Source organism: Aedes albopictus, chromosome 1 (genome assembly GCF_035046485.1).
Source record: "Aedes albopictus strain Foshan chromosome 1, AalbF5, whole genome shotgun sequence".
NCBI classification, from domain to species: Eukaryota; Metazoa; Arthropoda; class Insecta; order Diptera; family Culicidae; genus Aedes; species Aedes albopictus.
In genome coordinates this window covers 178,961,435-178,980,773 of record NC_085136.1, presented here as the reverse complement: position 1 = coordinate 178,980,773, position 19,339 = coordinate 178,961,435, and the positions used below count along the sequence as shown (strand labels likewise).

The following is a 19,339-nucleotide window of genomic DNA, read 5'->3' as shown; positions in this document are numbered from 1 at the left end:
TACGGAAAAGTTGGTCATTATGATACTGAAATGAGTAGTATAAAATAAAAAATATCACTCTGAATTGCATAATAGTAGTTTACGCAACAAGGTGCAGAATGACGATTTTTACAGCACGAGTCGTACATTTATCCAACGAGGCTTGCCGAGTTGGATAATTACGACGAGTGCTGGAAAAATCGAGTTCTGCATCGAGTTGCGTACAACGTTTTTTGCAAGTTCATAAATTACCGCTTGAGGATAGTTTTTAACAAAACATTTGCATCAAACTGCACACTGATGCTCATAGCCATGTTTAAGAAAATCTGATCATAGCAGGTTATACAGAGTAGTTGTCACAATTTTTCAAAACTGCGTTCAGAAAGCATCAAGAAGTTGATCAAAACTGAAAACAGTGCTGTAATGGTTCATTACGCAACGCAAATCAGTGCTGTAATGAACCATTACAGCACTGTTTATTTGGTGTGGGAAAGTAGGCCTTTTCCTGTCAGATTTGCGTGAGGTAAAACAGCCTATTACGATGAGAAATTGCAAAAAAAAGATTTACAGCATTTTCGATCTTGTACCGACTTGTCGAACCCTCTAAGCAGAATACACTCATTCGAAAAAAGCATTTTCGACATTTTCTTCATTCCGTAGTGTTGATTGCTAGTTTATATTGTATAGTCTACGCTTTATATTGACATAGTTAGCCCTTTTGTATCCAAAGAATTCTTCGTACTCAAAGTCGTTGGGATTGTGGTGTCCATGAGCATGAATAAATATTGATAATTCGATTGCTGTGTGAAAAGCTTCATTTTTCCACAAGGGATTCAATTATTCGCTCACGCAAAAATCTTTGTAAATATTAGTGAACAAGAAATCCAAATAACAATGTTGTTGGTTTTTGACATGATTTATTTGATTAAGGCCTAAATTAGCAGTTTTGTCAAAAATAATCTGCAATGTTTCATTATCCCCAACGACTGGGAGTAAGATACATTCATTTTCAGAGTCCTGAATGAAGTCTGCTTGGCGTTGGTTAAAGTCATCATAGATGTGAACTTTAGCCTCGGGAGGAAATTGCGATAAAATTTGTTCAGCTGATTGAAAAAAAATATCATAAGTAGTTTTATGAGCGTGATCTGGGGGAAAGTATACGGAGGCAAACACGTGAATTTCGCCAGAAATGCAAGATTTCACCCAAACATGCTCAAAGTCTTTGCATTTAGGTGCTGAAATAATTTCTTAATTGAAATCATTCGAAATTGCAATTAGCACTCCTCCACCAGACTTTTTTTGGGACTCCAGAAAATTTCTGTCTTCGTTAAATGCACTTCCAAAAACTTCTTCACTTCGTACGCTTTCATTCCAGCTTGTTTCAGTTGCTAGAATAGCCGACAAGGAAGAGCTTAAAATGTTTTTATAAATTTTCTTCATTTGGCTGGGCTTTTCATACGATTGAAATTTTGACAATAGATCAGAATTTCAGTCGCATTCTGTTGTGAAGAAGGAGAAGTATTTGGAAGATTAGTCATACTTACAATACTATTCTGCTTAGCAATATTTTCGTCGTCAATTGCAGCTACTTCATGGAAGTCTGTCAGCGGCGTTGAAAAATTTGTTGGTTGAGAAAATATATGAGCCGCGTCCCTTGTGTTTTGAAGACGTTGAATGCGTTCACTAGAAAGGAACGCTCGATGAGACTGCAGGTCTGCCATGGCGTCGTCCCGTGGGATGCCGAGCTCTTCGTGAACGCTCAGCAAAACTTGGCGCAGGTGAAATATGTGATCTGGTAAGCCTTCGGCCGCTAGCATTACAGCATCACTGGTTTTGGTGATTCCGCGAATACATACTAAAGGTGGTTGGTCGTGTAAATATGATAGGTATGTGCGCACAAGATCCATAATTTTTGGATCCCGGAGTCGTGCTTTCAAGAAGCGCTGGTCACCGGCTGCAGATTGTTCAGTAAGTCAAACTATTGGCGGACTCATTGGGTCCAACTGTTGCTGCTGTTGTTGTTGTTGTGGTGGAGGCATCGCAGCTCGAGCTTGTTGCCATTGCTGTTACTGTTCGTGCAGTGATGATGATGCACTTTGGTGTATTTCTGTTGGCGCGGTGTCGGTAGGCTGCCTAAGCGTTTCGGCTCGGTATGGATTAATGGTTTCTCCCTTCTTGAAATCGATGAATTTGGGAACGGAGAGGGCTGCGATGGGATGGTCTGTGTTGGAGAGTGGCTTAGAAAATTGAACCTTGGCATTGGCTAGAAGCTGTTTGTCTGATCCAATACATTTGCTGTTGCATTCATTATGAAGTGTTCTGCGTCTCTTACGTCTTCTTCATTTTTTTTTCCTGATGGCGGAGAGAGCGCATTTTTGCGTCGTACTCTGACCAATCGCGTTTCCATATTCGTTTGCTGCCAAGCATACGCCAGCTGGGAACTGGTTCGCAGTTAAGCAGTTCAGTTTCTAAGTTGTTCATAGCAAACGGATTTGAGCTGCATGGTTATGGTGCAGACAATGCCTTCGCCATTTCTTCCATTTGCGCCTTTACGGTGAATGCTAGAGTGGAATTCGCATTCACTAGGTCGTCCCTTAACTCATTAATTAGTTTAGGCAGCGAACAGTCAACTGATTCTGCTATTGATGCTGCTGCTGTTGTTGCGGTTGTTGTTGATTTGTTACTATTGATTCTACTGCTGCTGTTGCTGCCAGTTTAGCGGCCTTTTCTATCGCCATACTGCTGTCTGCGGATGATGTGTCGAAGAGCGCAGCCATTGTAGTTTTTAAGTCGGTGGCACACTTTTTGTTGCAGCTGCTGACGCTGGAAATATTTTGTTTTATTTCCGTGAGCATAGTTTCAATTTGTTCGAGTATATTGTCATGGAGCTAAGACTTTTGAAGTTGGCCTGCAGTTGATGATTAGCAGCCATCGTGTGTCCTATGTTTTCTGTCATGCCCCGGAGGGAGACAGTAAGATGTTTTAAGTCAAGTTCCGTGAGGAACTGCTCCTGGCAGTCACGACATAGTGGCAGCATAAATGTGCTAAGTACCTCTTCATGGTTCCGTTGGACACCAATGCAAGCAGCATGATATGCCCACTTGCAGGTACCGTGGCAACGCCACAGAAAGCGATTGTCATTTTGCGTACAATTCACAATTCCACACTTCATGGCACACGCGGTGGGTTAAATAAAAAAAGTCACACACGGCGGCGACGTCGATGGGTAAGACAATTCGCGCGAGGCGAAAAGTAGAGAAAAAAAACACTAACACAGGTTCGCGCGCGGACGGACCCGGGGTCAAAAAATTAAATAATAAGTTATGTTTTAAAAATATTTACAAGCGCGCTGTTACGCACGTCTGAACTCAAAGGTGGTTCGGCTAAGACTGATCGTCCTCCACTTGGTCGACCCACCTAGCTCGCTGTTCTCCACGTCTTCTTGTACCGGTCGGATGACTCTCGAGAATCATTTTAGTCGGGTTGCTATTCGACATCCTGATGACGTGACCCGCCCACCGTAGCCTCCCGATTTTCACGGTATGGACGATGGTTGGTTCTCTCAGCAGCTGATGCAGCTCGTGGTTCATTCGCCTTCTCCAAGTCCCGTCTTCCATCTGCACTCCGCCGTAGATGGTACGCAACGCCTTCTGTTCGAAAACTCCAAGGGTGCGTTGGTCCTCTGTACGTGGGGTCCATGTTTCGTGCACATAGAGGACGACCGGTCTAATCAGCGTTTTGTAGATGATTAACTTCGTGTTACGGTGAACTTTATTCGATCGTAGAGTTCTGCGGAGTCCAAAGTTAGCACGATTTCCTGCCACAATGCGCTTCTGAATTTCTCTGCTGGTGTCGTTGTCGGCGGTCACCAGTGAGCCCAAGTACACGAATTCTTCAACCGCCTCGGTTTCATCACCGTCGATATAAATTCGGGGTGGCGGGCGCGCTGACTCCTCCCTGGAGCCCTTTGTCATCATATACTTTGTCTTCGACACATTAATGACTAATCCGATTCGTCTGGCTTCACGGATGTACGTTTCCGCCATTTTCTCAAATTTACGAGCAATAATATCAATATCATCAGCGAAACCAAGCAGCTGAATGGACTTCGTGAAAATCGTTCCACTCGTGTTTATCCCCGCTCTCCTGATTACACCCTCTAAAGCAATGTTGAACAGCAAGCACGAAAGACCATCACCTTGCCGTAACCCTCTGCGAGATTCCAAGGGACTCGAGAGTGTCCCTGATACTTGAACTACGCACATCACTCGATCCATCGTCGCCTTGATCAACCTTATCAGTTTATCCGGGAATCCGTATTCGTGCATAATCTGCCATAGTTGTTCTCGATCGATTGTATCATATGCCGATTAGAAATCGATGAATAAGTGATGTGTGGGCACGTAGTATTCGTGGAATTTCTGCAACACCTGGCGGATGGCGAACATTTGGTCCGTTGTAGCGCGTTCACCCATAAATCCAGCTTGATATTGCCCAACGAACTCTCTTGCAATCGGTGATAGACGGCGGAATAAAATTTGAGAGAGTATCTTGTAGGCAGCGCTCAGTAGTATGATCGCGCGGTAGTTCACGCAATCCAACTTGTCGCCCTTTTTGTAGATACACCCCCCCCCCTTCCCCTTGTAAAATTTTGTGTATGGCGCATAAGATTTCTCAAACCCCTCCTCTCCCCATAAACTCTTGCGTAATTAATGGACAGCCCTTATGCGATTTAAGAATTACTCCGTTACCTCGCCACGTAACGCAACGCAAGGTGGTCTATACTGTCAATGTCATTTCAATCGAGCAGGAGACCTGTCAAACATGCTTTAATGAAATAACAATTTCTAGAAGCTCCTTCTGAAGCCAATGTATCGATGCGAAACAATTCACTCAGCATTGTACACTGGCCCCACACGTATGAATCATCTAAGGGTTTTTGCATCGTAAAAATAATAATACAGAAGAAAATAAACCATATATTTTAATGTAGTCAAAACCATCTGATGCGCCAGGAGTAGGGTGGCCCACACTTATATGAAAAACAGAAATTTTGAAAAAAGACGAGTCTTACCTCCTGAATCGGTTGTTTAGGACTCCCAGAAGCTATGCTCGAAATTTGAGCAAAATCGATTAAGCCTAAGGGGGCGCTCGAAGTGCTTGTAGTTTGTATGAGAAAACCTGGTCAAATGTATGCAGAAATCTTAAGTTTTCCATTTTTGCCGCTAGGTGGCGCTGTAAGCGTTTATTGATAGAACTCTTTGGTATTATTGTAGGTGACTATATACCAAACTACTTTATCGAAGACCGCAAATGATCCGATGCCTGTGGAAAAAGTTATACTCTAATCAAAGTGAGGAGAAGTATTGAGATTTCATTATTGATATTATTCCTTTACATGTACTGGAAAGACAACCATAAAGTCTCGCCTCACTTTACCTAGAATATAACTTTTTTAATAGGTGTCGTATCACTTTGCAGTCTTCGACAAAGCTGTTTGGTATATAGTCACCTACAATATCAAAAGATAAACATCGAACGCTTACAACGCCACCTAGCGGCAAAAAAAAAGGAAAAGTTAAGATTTCTGCATACATTTGACCACGTTTTCCCATACAAACTTCAAGCACTTTGAGCGCCCCTTTAGGCTTAACCGATTTAGCTTCTGAGAGTTCAAAATAACCGATTCAGGAGGTAAGACTTGGCATTTTTTATTTTTTTTGTTTTTCATATAAGTGTGGGTCACCCTAGCCAGGAGGTAGGAGGGGAGACTGGGGAGACTTGATCCCTTTTACCTTAAACTTAAAGAAAAAACTAGATCCGATTTCCGTACAAAACGGCAGGTAAACATCTATTGCAAGTTAATACACAACAGAAGGCCTTTAAATTATTGTTAAAGTTTTCAAAACTGTGTTTTTATGGAAGCATGTCTTATGATGTATTTTTCAACAATGGGTGACACTTGATCCCCCTTTGAGCACATGGTTTATTTCAGCGTTTCTCAAACTATGGGTCGCGACCCACTGGTGGGTCGCGGGTTGATTTTTGGTGAGTTGCGAAGACTTGTTCGTATTGCAATAAATGTCATAATTTACGAAAAGCCATTTTCCAATATAAAAAAACCCCTAGAGAATCGTCAGAGTTTCTTGGAATTCGGTTTCTCCTTTATTCCATTCAAACTTTTGTATTATAGGCATTTGTCTAGAATGCATAGAATATTGGATTGTCTGCATTCTGAAATAGATTCTGAAAGTATGAGATTTCAATCAAAAAGTTAAAAATCAGAGTAACATTTTAGATTTTTGAAATTTTTTTTACGTATATTTTAGATTTTACTTGTGTTCTGTAATAAATAAGTTCAAGTTTTTGATTGCAGTGTTTTCAGATTTACAGTCTTGTACCGACTTTTTGTACCATCTAAGAAGAATAAACTTTTCGAATGCGTAAAGTTCAGCCAGTTAAAATTCATCTGACCATCCAGCAACACTATAGTTCTAAAAACTTTGAAATTCTGCAGAAGCATAAAATTGACACTATATCTTCAAAGACTTGATAAAAATTCTAGTTTTGTTTTTGTTTATTTCTAGAGTGTGTGCGAGAATACTTAAGATCTGTTCTGTAGTGTTTCATTGGAGCCATTATAAACCTGGAAATTTGTCTCAAATTCTTTAGACCTCTAAGAGTTTACTGAAGCTGCACACTTAAGCACCTTAACCCTTTCGGGACGGATGGGTCATATTAGCCCACCTTCTATGATGAGCTGTATAAAATCAGGGACAATAGATAGCTGTATGGGTTCTTTGGCAAAGTTGTGGCACCAGATGATAACAATATGGAAAAAATAAGATAGATCATATTGAGTTATACCATAACATCCTAGGGATCCCGAATATTTGGAGATTTTCAGCTTTAAGGCGAAACTGGAAGCATTTCCTCATATTTTGGTTTTTGATTTTTTATTAAATAACGAAGCAATATTTTCAAAATCGGTTTTCGTGCACATGTAGAGTATGGATCAGGGTATCTTCTGAATTTTTTACGCGGTATAAAATGTTTTTCGTTTTTTATAGAAACCATTTTTAAACAAAATTTCACTAAAAAATGGTTTCTGCAAAAACGAAAAACATTTTCTACAACGTAAAAAAAATTCAGAAGATACCCTGATCCATACTCTACATGTGCACGAAAACCGATTTTGAAAATATTGCTTCGTTATTTAATAAAAAATCAAAAACCAAAAAAATGAAAAAATGCTTCCAGTTTCGCCTTAATGGAATGCTCCCGCGCCTGATGAACACCGAGCATTTTAACCATTGTCTACACCTACAATAATCTCACCGTGCTCTATAAGCCTATGTCCATCGTATACATTGTAGTTACGTAGATATGAGATGTTTTATGCTCTTCAAACCATCCGGAACTTCAGCCCAAAATGTTCTATTACATCAACCAAAGTATCGGTAATATATTTAGCTATTCCATTCATCAAGTTAGGTCCTGTGGCATTATACGCAGTATAACCAATTAAATTCCCAGGAAATTAAATATTAAAAGTTCTCCAAATCATCCTGAAGATCAGGTCACATGATCTACTACAACAATAAGGACATTTTACGTTTCTCTCGTTAACGAGATATACCCAATCAGGTTCTACAAATTCAGATGAAACGTTTACGATCAGTGTTCGATGTGTGTAAGATATTCTAGGTTCAGCATAGCTTCCGTAACTTTAGGCCAAGTGATCTATAAGATCAATGTAAGCATTAAGATTTTCTTCACCAGTACTACGTACCCATTTATGCTCAATGAGTCCATACGCATCATTACAGGTATTTCTTTACATCTTGGACATAAGTTCATACGATCTACCATAGCAACGTGACTCCGGCTAACGAAACATACCCATGCAGGTTCATCAAAGCAATATGGCTTAATAATGCTAAATCGTAATGTGTGTAAGATCTTCTGGGTAAGGTACACCGGGGCAAGTTGAAACGGGTGGGGCAAGATGAAACAGCGGGTTAACAGGATGTTTTCTAATGATGATAAACAGTTTGATCGCTATAACACATAGTTTTTGATTCAAACCATCTTTTAGCGAAGGATAAATTTACAAATTTTATTGAAATCTATTTCAAAACTTCGTGTTTCATCTTGCCCCACCCGTTTCAACTTGCCCCGGTGTACCTTACAATAGTATCTTACTATTTTAAATCCAGCCAAAAATATCTAGAAGATCAAGCAAAGTACTTAAATTTCCTTCATCAAATAAGGTCACACGATCCACTACTACTACCAGAGCTCTGTACGTCGACCCGGCTAATGAGACATACGTAAGCTGGTTCTACCAAGAAGCAAGAGATGTAAGCAAGATGGTTCGTTTAGGATTAATTTTGATTTATTATGAAACTTAAGGTCAAATGATATTTTAGATTAACTATCCAGGCATGTTCAGCAAGGGCTAAAATATTAACGACACATAAGAAAGTGGTCATCTATATATATAAAAATGAATTTCTGTCTGTCTGTCTGTCTGTCTGTCTGTCTGTCTGACCGCTATGGAATCGGAAACTACTGGACCGATCGGTGTGAAATTTTGTATGTGAGTGCTATCGGGGCCGAGGAAGGTTCTTAGCATGGTGTGAGATCTCTCCGGTCACGGGAACGGGAAGCTCCCATACAAATGACCTTGCGGGGAACGTCCCTATCGAGCTGCACGTCAAAAAACACAGTAGGCAGGCAGTACGACGTTTGCCGGGACAGCTAGTTCTCTATAAATAATTCCAAAATTCCCAGTGAAGAAACAGGGATGTAAGCAATAATAAATAACAAAAGTTCCATAAACAAATAAAAAATGCATAAATAAATCAAAAGTTTCTATAAATAATTGATTTTTGAGCAATTACAAACGTCAAAAATGCAAAGAATAAATCAACTGTTGCGATAAAGAAAGCCATTATTCCCACCAAAAAAGTTCGAATTTTCCATAAATAAATCCAATTTTTCCATAATAAATTAGAAAACTTACAATGAAAAAATATCGAAAAAGCAATGAATAATTCAAAATGTGCAATAAACGAAAAAATGAATTATCAATAAATGTCAAAAAACGAGCAATAAACGTAAATGCATTTTGAGCCAAAAAAATAGAGGGTTGAGGAACTGAGGCGACAGAAGGCCGCCGAGGTTTCCGATATCCGATGCACCGCAACTGTATCGTTTCGGTTCTAGGCAAACCAAAGATCCAAGAATTTGCCCGGCAAACATAGATGTTATCCATTTTTTAGGTCCAACGAGCGATAGCGAGTTCGGACAGCAAGCGATTGCTCGGTAAATTGAAGTCATAGTTAGGCAGCCTTTTCAGTCGTTACAGTCATATAAGGAGATTCAGGATTTCACTGCCTCATACTTTCCTGCATTTGATTTTCATGGGTAATTTAGTCATTTTTTATTGCATTTTTTGAATTTTTTATTCGATATTTTTTTATTGTGAATTTTCTAATTTATTATGGAAAAATCAGATTTATTTATGGAAAATTCGAAGTTATTTGGTGGGAAAAATGGCTTTTTTTTATTGCAACAGTTGATTTATTCATTGCATTTTTGACGTTTGTAATTGCTCAAAAATCAATTATTTTTGGAAACTTTTGATTTATTTATGGATTTTTTTTATTTGTTTATGGAATTTTTGTTATTTATTACTGCTTACACCCCTGTTTCTTCACTGGGACTTTTAGAATTATTTATGGGAAATTTTGTATTTATTATGGAACGTTTAATTGTATGCTGTTCAGCAAGTCTATACACAGTACTACTGAGGATGAGCGAGACGAGATGTTTTGGCTCCTACAGAGTAATCTCCACAGATGTTGGAGGGGATCATCAAGGGACTTGTTCCGCGCCATGATCCTAGTCTTTGGCCTCCTTTCGCAGGGCAGCGGGGACTGGGGCTGGCAATACGAAGAGGGTTACCGATGTGGAACTTGCGGGGATAGCAAAGTCCCTTAGCGTAGGAAAGGCCCCATGTCCGGGCGGAGTTTCGAACCTGGTCTTAAAAGTAGATTTTGCAGAAACTCCCGAGATGTTCAGGTCTGCCATGCAGAAATGCCTGGACGAGGGAGTTTTCACAGATGTTTGGAAGAGGCAGAGCCTGGTTCTATTGCCAAAGACAGGGAAACCACCCGGAGACCCGTCGGCATATAGACCAATATGCTTGATCGACACGGCGGGGCAGATGCTCGAAAAGATCATCCTCAACAGAATGTGGACGCACACCAAGGGTGTAAATGATCCCTCGAGCAACCAGTTCGGCTTCCGGAAGAAGAAGTCGACCGTAAACGCTATCCTGTCGGTTACAAAAGCTGCCGAGATAGCGCTCCAGCGTAAGAGAAGGGGGATTCGCTACTGTGCAGTAGTGACACTGGGTGTAAGGCAGACATGGGCAAAACACCAAACCGTGCCGCACCGGTGGCGTGTTTGCCCGTAAACACACCACCGTGTGTGTTCATATCACCACCTTCGTTCAGCTTCTTCTGATGAACACGCAGTGCGACTGGCGAAACACTCGTGTCGGTGTTATAACTCGAGCCTCAGTTTCGGCTCCGTGTTTCAGTTTTGGTTGGGCACGGAGGCCGAGTGTTTCCGATTGTATGAAACACCAAAGCAGTGAGCTCGGCCACAGTGCGTGGTAGCTTGGCTGCATCAGAGCCAATAAGTCAGAAGAGCGGAGAAAGACACAAAAGGAGCCGCCAAGTACTTCACTCTCGTCGTCGACCAACAGCATTTGCAACTGGTGCTGGAGAATGAACGGCACCAAGCGCTTGAACTCGCACGAGTGTTTTGCATAATCGGAAACATTCGGGCTCCGTGTTACCCGAAGCGTCAAACACCGTGCCCAGTGCCTGAGCACCGCCACCGACACCGGTGTTGAGCCAGACACGGTGCGTGTTCGTTCTGAAACACGGAGAGCTAGGTGGTCGCTTGGCACCCACGGTGGTGTATTTGAGCATCGACTCCTCGTGCAGTGCAGTGTTTGGACATGTCTGGTGTAAGGAACACGTTCAATAGCTCCGGTTAGACCGCTATTGCCGATGCGCTCCTGCGTCTGGGGATATCCGGGTACCTATTCAAGATTCTCGCAAGCTACTTCCAGAATCGAGTATCAGTTCACGACACGGATATGGGTTGTAAGTGCTTTCACATAACCTCAGGAGTTCCGCACGGTTTCATCTTGGGTCCGGTGTTATGGAATGTCATGTACGACAAGGTGTTGAGGTTAGAGTTCCCGGTGAGGGTGGAGATCGTCGGCATCGCTGACGACATTACGCTGGAAGTCTACGGTGCATCGATCGAAGAAGTGAATTTGACTACTGCCCACTCGATTAAGGTTGTGGAAGCGTGGATGAGATCCACGAAACTGGAGTTGGCTCACCACAAAACTTAGGTGGTGGTTGTGAACAACCGAAAGTCTGAGCAGCAAGCGATGATCAATGTAGGCGATTATTGTGCCTTGCAAGATAAATCCGCGAAACGCGTTTGTCTTCTTCTTTTCCATCAAGTTGCAAAAATATGACCACACCACTATGAGCGACCTGGTGGTCAGAAAATCTGCATGCGGCGCTTATATCAAATCCACATGAGGCTGCAGCGATATAGCCGCGAGGAGATGCACGCGATACAGACGCAATGTGAAAATGGAAAAGATGAAGCTGCATCCCCCTGCAGCATCACAAAATAACATCCCGATTATTACACACAAAGCCGACGAGGTGATGCGTATGCGTATAGTGAATCAATGTTGCGATAAATATTATTACGATTTCTGGCCACCTGAGTTGCCATTGTGTTAACTTTTGTTTTGATATGAACCGCCTGAAGGCTGCTGCGATGCTGCTGGGTGGGTGACATTGCGTCTGTATCGTGGGAATCTCCTCGCGGGCATATCGCCGCCGCCCAATGTGGATTTATTATGAGCGCCGCAATACTCTATCACTCCGAGGTGCTCCGTCTAGCACATAGAGGTGATGATCGACGATAAGCTTACCTTCGGTAGCCACGTTGGTAACGCCTGCAAATATACTACCACTGTCCCGGATGATGTCCAACAGGGTTGCGAGCGCTTACCGTACCGTATCACACGATGCGCTCTGCGTCATTACTGGTATGGTGCCTATCAGCATACGCGCCAACTTGTGACGTAGTTGGGGGGGGGCGAGGCCTCTCAAAATCAACCAAATTCGTAAAATTTCGACGCAGTTCATCTAGTTTAGGCATATTTACGTGAAAACTAGTGCATTGAGCTAGAAAAAGTTGAATTTTGTCCAATTTTGGATAGTTTCGCCCCCCAACTACGTCGCAAGTTGGCGCCTATGCCTATCAGCATTCTTATCAATGAGGACATGGAGTGCTTCCAAATCTGCGGCACAAGAGGCATACGCAGGACGACTGCCAGGATGGCCTCCATGGTCAAATGGCAGCGCGCGTGGGGGAGTTCCACCAAAGGAAGGTGGACCAATAGGTTAATCCCGAGAGTAGATATTGGATTGACAGGCGCCATGGGGAAGTAACATTCCACCTGACTCATGTCCTTTCAGGCTATGGCTGCTTCCGACAGTATCTACATCGTTTCGGTCGTGCGGGTTCTCCCGAATGTCCGATTTATGCTGGTTTAGAGGAAACGGCGTGTTGGAGCAGTACAAGCAAGCCATGATTTGTAGCCTTAAGTTGACACTTACAAATAAACTCTATTCTAATTTAAACCACCAAACTATCAAGTTGAGTTTTACTCCCACTACACAATAGTTTTTGGCGACGAGATTTTAAACGAAGTCACGCAAAGTATCGGTAGCAGAATGAGTCCCGAATTCGAAGCAAGCCTTCTAAGGATTCTGGAGAACCAAGGAAGAATTCTTCAAGAACTTTCCGCTTCAAGATCCGTAGCAGGTCCATCAGTTGGCGGAGGCGACGGTAATCTGCAGTCCAACCAGCAGCATCCGGGGGACCCACGTCGGCAGAATCAGACGGATTTCCTGATCGAGTCCCTGTCAAGCAGCATCAGTGAATTCCACTACGATCCAGAAGCGGGAGTAACATTTGAAGCTTGGTTTGCAAAGTACGAAGACCTTTTTGAAGAGGACGCTCGAAAGTTGGATGGACCGGCCAAGGTTCGACTCTTGCTCCGAATCCTAAGCACCGTAGCTCACAAGAAATACGTGAACTACATACTACCGAAGAAACCGAAAGAAGTTTCATTCGAAGACACCATCACCACCTTGAAGTCGATTTTCGGTAGAAACACATCATTGTTCAACCTGCGGTACCAGTGCTTACAGCTACAGAAAAATTCATCAGAAGATTTCTTCACGTACGCTGGCATCGTGAACGAGAAGTGTGAAGAGTTCAAGCTACCGGAAATCACCAACGACCAGTTCAAGTGTCTACTTTTCGTGTGCGGCCTGAGTTCAAGCAAAGATGCGGATGTTCGGACTTCCTTGCTGTCCAAGATCGAGAGTACCAATCCGGCAACCCCGATGACACTACACTCATTGGCTGAGGATTGCCAGCGGCTCCTGAATCTCAAGAAGGATACTGCAATGATCGAGAAGTCAGGTAACAAGTCCAGTGTTTGCGCCATCAGGAATCCTACGAAAATCAAGACGTCTGGTCAACAACAGCAGCAGAAACCGTCAGATGTCCCGAACACTCCTTGCTGGCGTTGTGGAGAAATGCATTATTCGAAGAATTGCAATTACATCCAGCATCAGTGCAAGTCATGCAAGAAAGTCGGACATAAGGAAGGATACTGTACCTGTTTCCAATCAAAGCCGAAGAAGAAGAATCGTGGTTTTAAGAATCAGTCAGCGAAGGCACAAGGAATCTATTCCGTAAATCAGGTGAGTGTTACGGCCAACCGGAAGTTCACCACAGTCGAACTCAATGGACACGCCGTCAGAATGCAGCTGGATAGCGCAGCGGACATCAGTGTGATTTCACAAGCAGTCTACAAGCAAATGGGTAGTCCAGCCGGAAAACAACCATCAATCAACGTTGTGAATGCTTCCGGAGATGACATGGGTCTCACTCTGGAGTTGTCATGCTCAATCACCTTGAATGAAGTATCCAAGCAAGGAAGATGTTTCGTGTCCAAGGCAGATGATCTCAATTTGTTTGGAGTTGAATGGATTGAACTATTCGGACTTTGGGATGTACCTTTCAACGCAGTGTGCAACCAAGTATCGATGAAGCATCATCCGGAAGCTGAGGGCCTAGTAGATCGTTTGAAAGTCAAGTACAGCAACGTTTTCGATGAGAGCCTGGGACTTTGTACGAAGAAGCAAGTATCGCTAACTGTCAAGCCAGGATCGAAGCCAGTTTTCCGTCAGAAGCGTCCAGTTCCATATGCATCTGTCCAGAAAATTGAAGATGAACTGAACCGGCTTCAAGCTTTGGACATCATTTCACCAGTGACATACTCCGAGTGGGCCGCTCCAATTGTAGCAGTTTGGAAACCGAATGGCAAGGTCAGAATCTGTGCAGATTATTCCACCGGATTGAACGAAGCTTTAGAAGCAAATCATCATCCGTTGCCGCTTCCTCAAGACATATTTGCAAAATTGGCTGGGAAGAAAATATTTTCGCAAATAGATCTTTCGGACGCCTACTTGCAAGTCGAAATTTCGGAATCCTCAAGAAAATTGCTGACAATCAACACCCACAAAGGTCTGTACCAATTCAATTGACTTTCTCCAGGAGTTAAAACCGCGCCAGGTGAATTCCAGCAGATTGTGGACAGCATGGTAGCAGATTTGGAGGACGTAAGCGTTTATCTTGACGACATCATTTTGGCAAGCAATTCTCTGGAAGAACATCTTCAGCAGCTGGAACGGTTACTGGCTCGCATCGAAGAATACGGATTTCACCTCAAAATCGAAAAAAGCAACTTCTTCATGCAGCAGATTCAGTACCTCGGATTGATTGTAGATGACCAAGGAATTCGTCCAGATCCAGAAAAGATCAAGGCCATCGTCAATATGCCAGCCCCGCACGATGTACCAAGTCTACGTTCGTTTCTGGGAGCAGTAAATTATTACGGCAAGTTTGTACGAGCAATACACGATCTTCGTCAACCAATGGATGCTTTGTTGAAAAAGGACGTCAAATGGAACTGGAGCCCAGCTTGTCAGAACGCTTTCGAAGAGTTCAAGAGGATTCTACAATCAGACCTCCTACTGACGCATTACAACTCAAACTTGGAGATGATAGTAGCAGCCGACGCATCGCAACATGGTATAGGAGCAGTCCTGCTTCACCGATTTCCAGATGGTTCTGTCAAGGCTGTATGTCACGCTTCCCGTACATTGACTGACGCTGAAAGGAATTACGCTCAAGGAGAAAAGGAAGGATTAGCACTGATATTTGCCTGCACCAAGTTTCATCGAATGGTATTTGGAAGACATTTCATTCTGCAAACGGACCACAAACCACTTTTTGGGATATTCGGATCGAAGAAAGGCATACCAGTGCATACTGCCAACAGACTACAGCGTTGGGCACTGACACTGCTGCAGTATGATTTCAAGATCGAATTCCAGAAGACTGAAAGTTTTGGATACGCTGATTTGCTCTCTCGCTTGATTGGACAACATTCCAAGCCCGATGAAGATTATGTGATTGCCAGTTTGCAAATGGAAGCAGATATTCGCAGTATTCAAACTGAAGTCGTATCCGTTCTACCAATCACTAGTCAATTGATCTTGCAAGAATCAAAAAAGGATGTCACGTTTCAAGCAGTCCTCAAACAAGTTCGAGATAATTGGCCTTCCTCAAAGCACTCCAATGAAGTTGCATCGTTCTACAGAAGACGTGAAGCGCTGTGTGAAGCGGATGGATACCTGATGTTCATGGATCGAATCGTCATTCCGAAGTCATTGCAATCACCTGTTCTCAAGCAGTTACATGTTGGTCATCCTGGAATGCAAAGAATGAAATCTCTGGCAAGAAGTTTTGTGTTTTGGCCAAATATGGATGCAGATATTGAAGACTATGTCCGGAGATGTTCGAACTGTGCAGCAGCATCAAAAGCTCCCGTGAAAACAACTCTTTCATCGTGGCCAATTCCGGCCATGCCCTGGTCTCGTCTTCATGTGGATTATGCTGGACCAATCAAAGGAAAAATGTTCCTCGTCATCGTGGACGCGTATTCAAAATGGCCAGAAATTTTTGCAACCAGTAACTCGACCGCAACAATGACGATCAAGAAGCTGAAGGAATGTGTCTCCCGATTTGGATGTCCATTGACCATAACGGATAACGGTACCCAGTTTTGCTCTGAAGCATTCAGCAAGTTTTGCCAGCAGCACGGAATCGATCACGTGAAAACTCCACCCTTCCACCCACAATCTAATGGTCAAGCCGAGCGATTTGTGGATACACTAAAGAGAGCGCTTTTGAAGATAGGCGGAGAAGACGTTGAAGATGCACTGCAGATTTTCCTTCAGACCTATCGCTGTACCCCTAATCCATCCTTACCGGATAACCGATCACCAGCTGAGGTCCTGTTGGGCAGAAAAACCCGAACTGTTTTTGATCTGATGAAGCCGCCGATTTCACAACCAACGCAAATTAATGAAAGGCAGAATGTTCAGTTCAACAAACAGTATGGAGCGAAACATCGATCGTTTGAAGCTGGGGATACAGTTTATGCTGAAATTCATATTCGGAACGAGCGCTATTGGGCCAAAGGTATCGTTATTGAGCAGAAAGGAAGTGTGGTCTACAATGTTTTTCTACAAGACGAAAAACGACAAGGTTTGATAAGATCACACACTAACCAATTACGGAAACGCAAACCGGACGGAAAATGTGAAGCTTCAGCTGAGCAGCCTCTACCGTTACAAGTTCTGTTGGAGGAATTTAGCTGTCCGGATCATGTTCCAACTGAAGATATTGAAAATCCTGGGAACTCTCAACTGGATATTCCCGTAAACGAGCCCGGAAGTTCAAGAGGTAATACGTGTCCTGAACAGATGAAATCAAATTCTATCGACGGATCATCGGAGGTTTGTCGTAGTCAGGATCGGGTTCAATCAAGAAAACGAACTCTACCTTTTCGGGAACCTTCAGGCAGGAAGCGGAGACTTCCTTCACATTTTGAGTACTACGAGATTTTCTAAAGGAGGAGATGTTGGAGCAGTACAAGCAAGCCATGATTTGTAGCCTTAAGTTGACACTTACAAATAAACTCTATTCTAATTTGAACCACCAAACTATCAAGTTGAGTTTTACTCCCACTACACAATACGGCGGAACACGTTTTGTTCATGTGCCCGCGTTTTCGCAAAATGCGCGACCATATGATTGCCACATGCGGGAAGGACACAACTCCGGACAATCTTGTCCAGAGGATGTATAGGGATGAGTTTGACTGGAACGCCGTTTCAACGGCTATCACCCACATCGTCTTGGAGCTAAGGAGGAGGTGGCGCGTGGAGTCAGTGCATGGCTGGTTCAGATGCTATACAAGAGGTGGACCAGGGGTTTGGAGTCGGCTACCCTTACAGCGATTAGGTGGTCGCGGAGACAACATCCTGGTAGCGTTGCTGTCGTGGCATCGGTCTACTGGGTTGGATCCTAGCCCAGGGTTGGAAAGGGGTTCCCGGTAAGGGCCGGGGCAGGTGGAGGCCCTACTGTCAGCAACCTTCTGGTGCAGCTGATAGGGCCTTAAGGGTAGTAATACCCTTGCCATCAGCAGGTCAAATCGTGTTGCACGTAAGCATCAGCAAACAGTTGAGCGCGTTTATAGTGGTTGACCCTGCCCGTCTTCCGAGGGCAAAGGGAGTAGTGAGGACCACTCGGAAAACTGGCTAAACGCCAGCATGTTATCTTGGTGGACTTGATGTTCGTTGCTGCAGGCTACGCAGCTAACCTTGAGGGTGCGATTTGCACTAGTCCCTCTCTGAAGCAATGTCTTCTTGGTGGTTCCGGAGAGACGTAGGGTTGCAACAACAAAAAAGTCATTAGCAACATGGTTCCGGAGATATTGCGGGGCATCGCTGAATGGGCTTTTTTCCGGGTAGTAGACATGCTAAATTCTGCCTATATACACTTTTCAACGTACCAAACTTTAAAAGTTTATTTGTAGCCATTTCGGACATATTTGGTAACATTGGCCATATTTTAGAACCTTCTGGCCACCTGGCCAGGATGATGGCCAGTTTTGAAACCTGCCTTGTGACATGTCAAACTTCTTGAAATTACGAAACAAAATCATTGCAGGCTATTCAAAGAATTTTTGTTCACATTGGGCGCGGGATATTTCGGCCACCAGGTTCCACCGGAGAAATTCATTGATTTCATTTGTATCAAATCCTGGTTTGAGGCATTTCAAATTAAATAAATTAACGAAACAAAGGCGTTGAAGGATATTGTGATCATTTTTATTACATCCTTTATGCTCCATGCTCCAGAAATATATTCTTGTATTCACGTTGGACATTTTTGTTAATTTTTTAAGAGTTTATGCTGCGATTCCTCCAGAAAATTCTGTTAAAATTTCTTCAGAAGTTCATTTAGGCATTTCTCCTGGTATGTATTCTGCAGATCCTGCTGTGATTTTCAGAATTTTTTCTAGAAGTCCTCCAGAAGACCCTGAGATCTGCAAGGATTTCTTTCTGGGGATTCTTCTAGACATTCTTCTAGTAATTCTTCTGGAGTTTCATCCGGCATTTTTGTTCTGGAATTCCTTCTGAAAACAAGCAGACGATTTGTCTAAAACTTCTCAAGGAGCTGTCTTTGGGAATTCAACTCGATTTTCTTTCGGTATTCTTCTTGGAATTGTTTCTTAGATTATTTTAAAAATTCCTTTACAAATACCTCCAGGTATTTCTTCTGGGGCCTCTGCAAAAAGTCTTCCTCCGAATTTTTAAAGCTTTTCTTCTAGGATCCCTCAAGGAGTTTATTCAGGGAGATTCTTCTACACTTGGAGATCCATCTGGATTTTTTTTCCAATCGTATATTTCGGTATTCGTCCTAATCTTGGTCTGATTTTTTGGCAGGAATTTCTTCTAAGATTCTTTTTTTTTTCTATTTTTCCAGGTATTTCTCTAAAAGATTTTTTCTGATATTTCTTAATCTTTGGGATATGTCAATACTATCCAATCATTACATCATACTCAATATCCAATGAGAAACTCTGGAAAGAATAGCACAGTGAAGTTTTGGAACATTTCACTTCTGACGTAACGCAAGGCAATTTCTGTAAAACATATAAAAAAACTACTATAGGAACTCCAATAGGATCCTCAGAAGAGAACACTGAAGATCCTGTTGGGATTTTCCCAGCATTTCCTTCAGGAATCTTCAC

The 19,339-nt window shown here is 42.8% G+C and overlaps 2 protein-coding genes across 2 annotated transcripts in view; one reads left to right on the top strand and one right to left on the bottom strand.

The window, feature by feature from the left end:
- LOC109416314 (scoloptoxin SSD20) overlaps positions 1-19,339 on the bottom strand; it is a 295,456-nt gene that overhangs the window by 119,921 nt on the left and 156,196 nt on the right. The window lies entirely within an intron of this gene.
- On the top strand, positions 14,772-17,243 carry LOC134285329 (uncharacterized protein K02A2.6-like). Its single transcript, XM_062845903.1, has one exon. It carries the CDS (start codon positions 14,772-14,774, stop codon positions 17,148-17,150), a length of 2,379 nt encoding a protein of 792 aa, XP_062701887.1. The 3' UTR covers positions 17,151-17,243.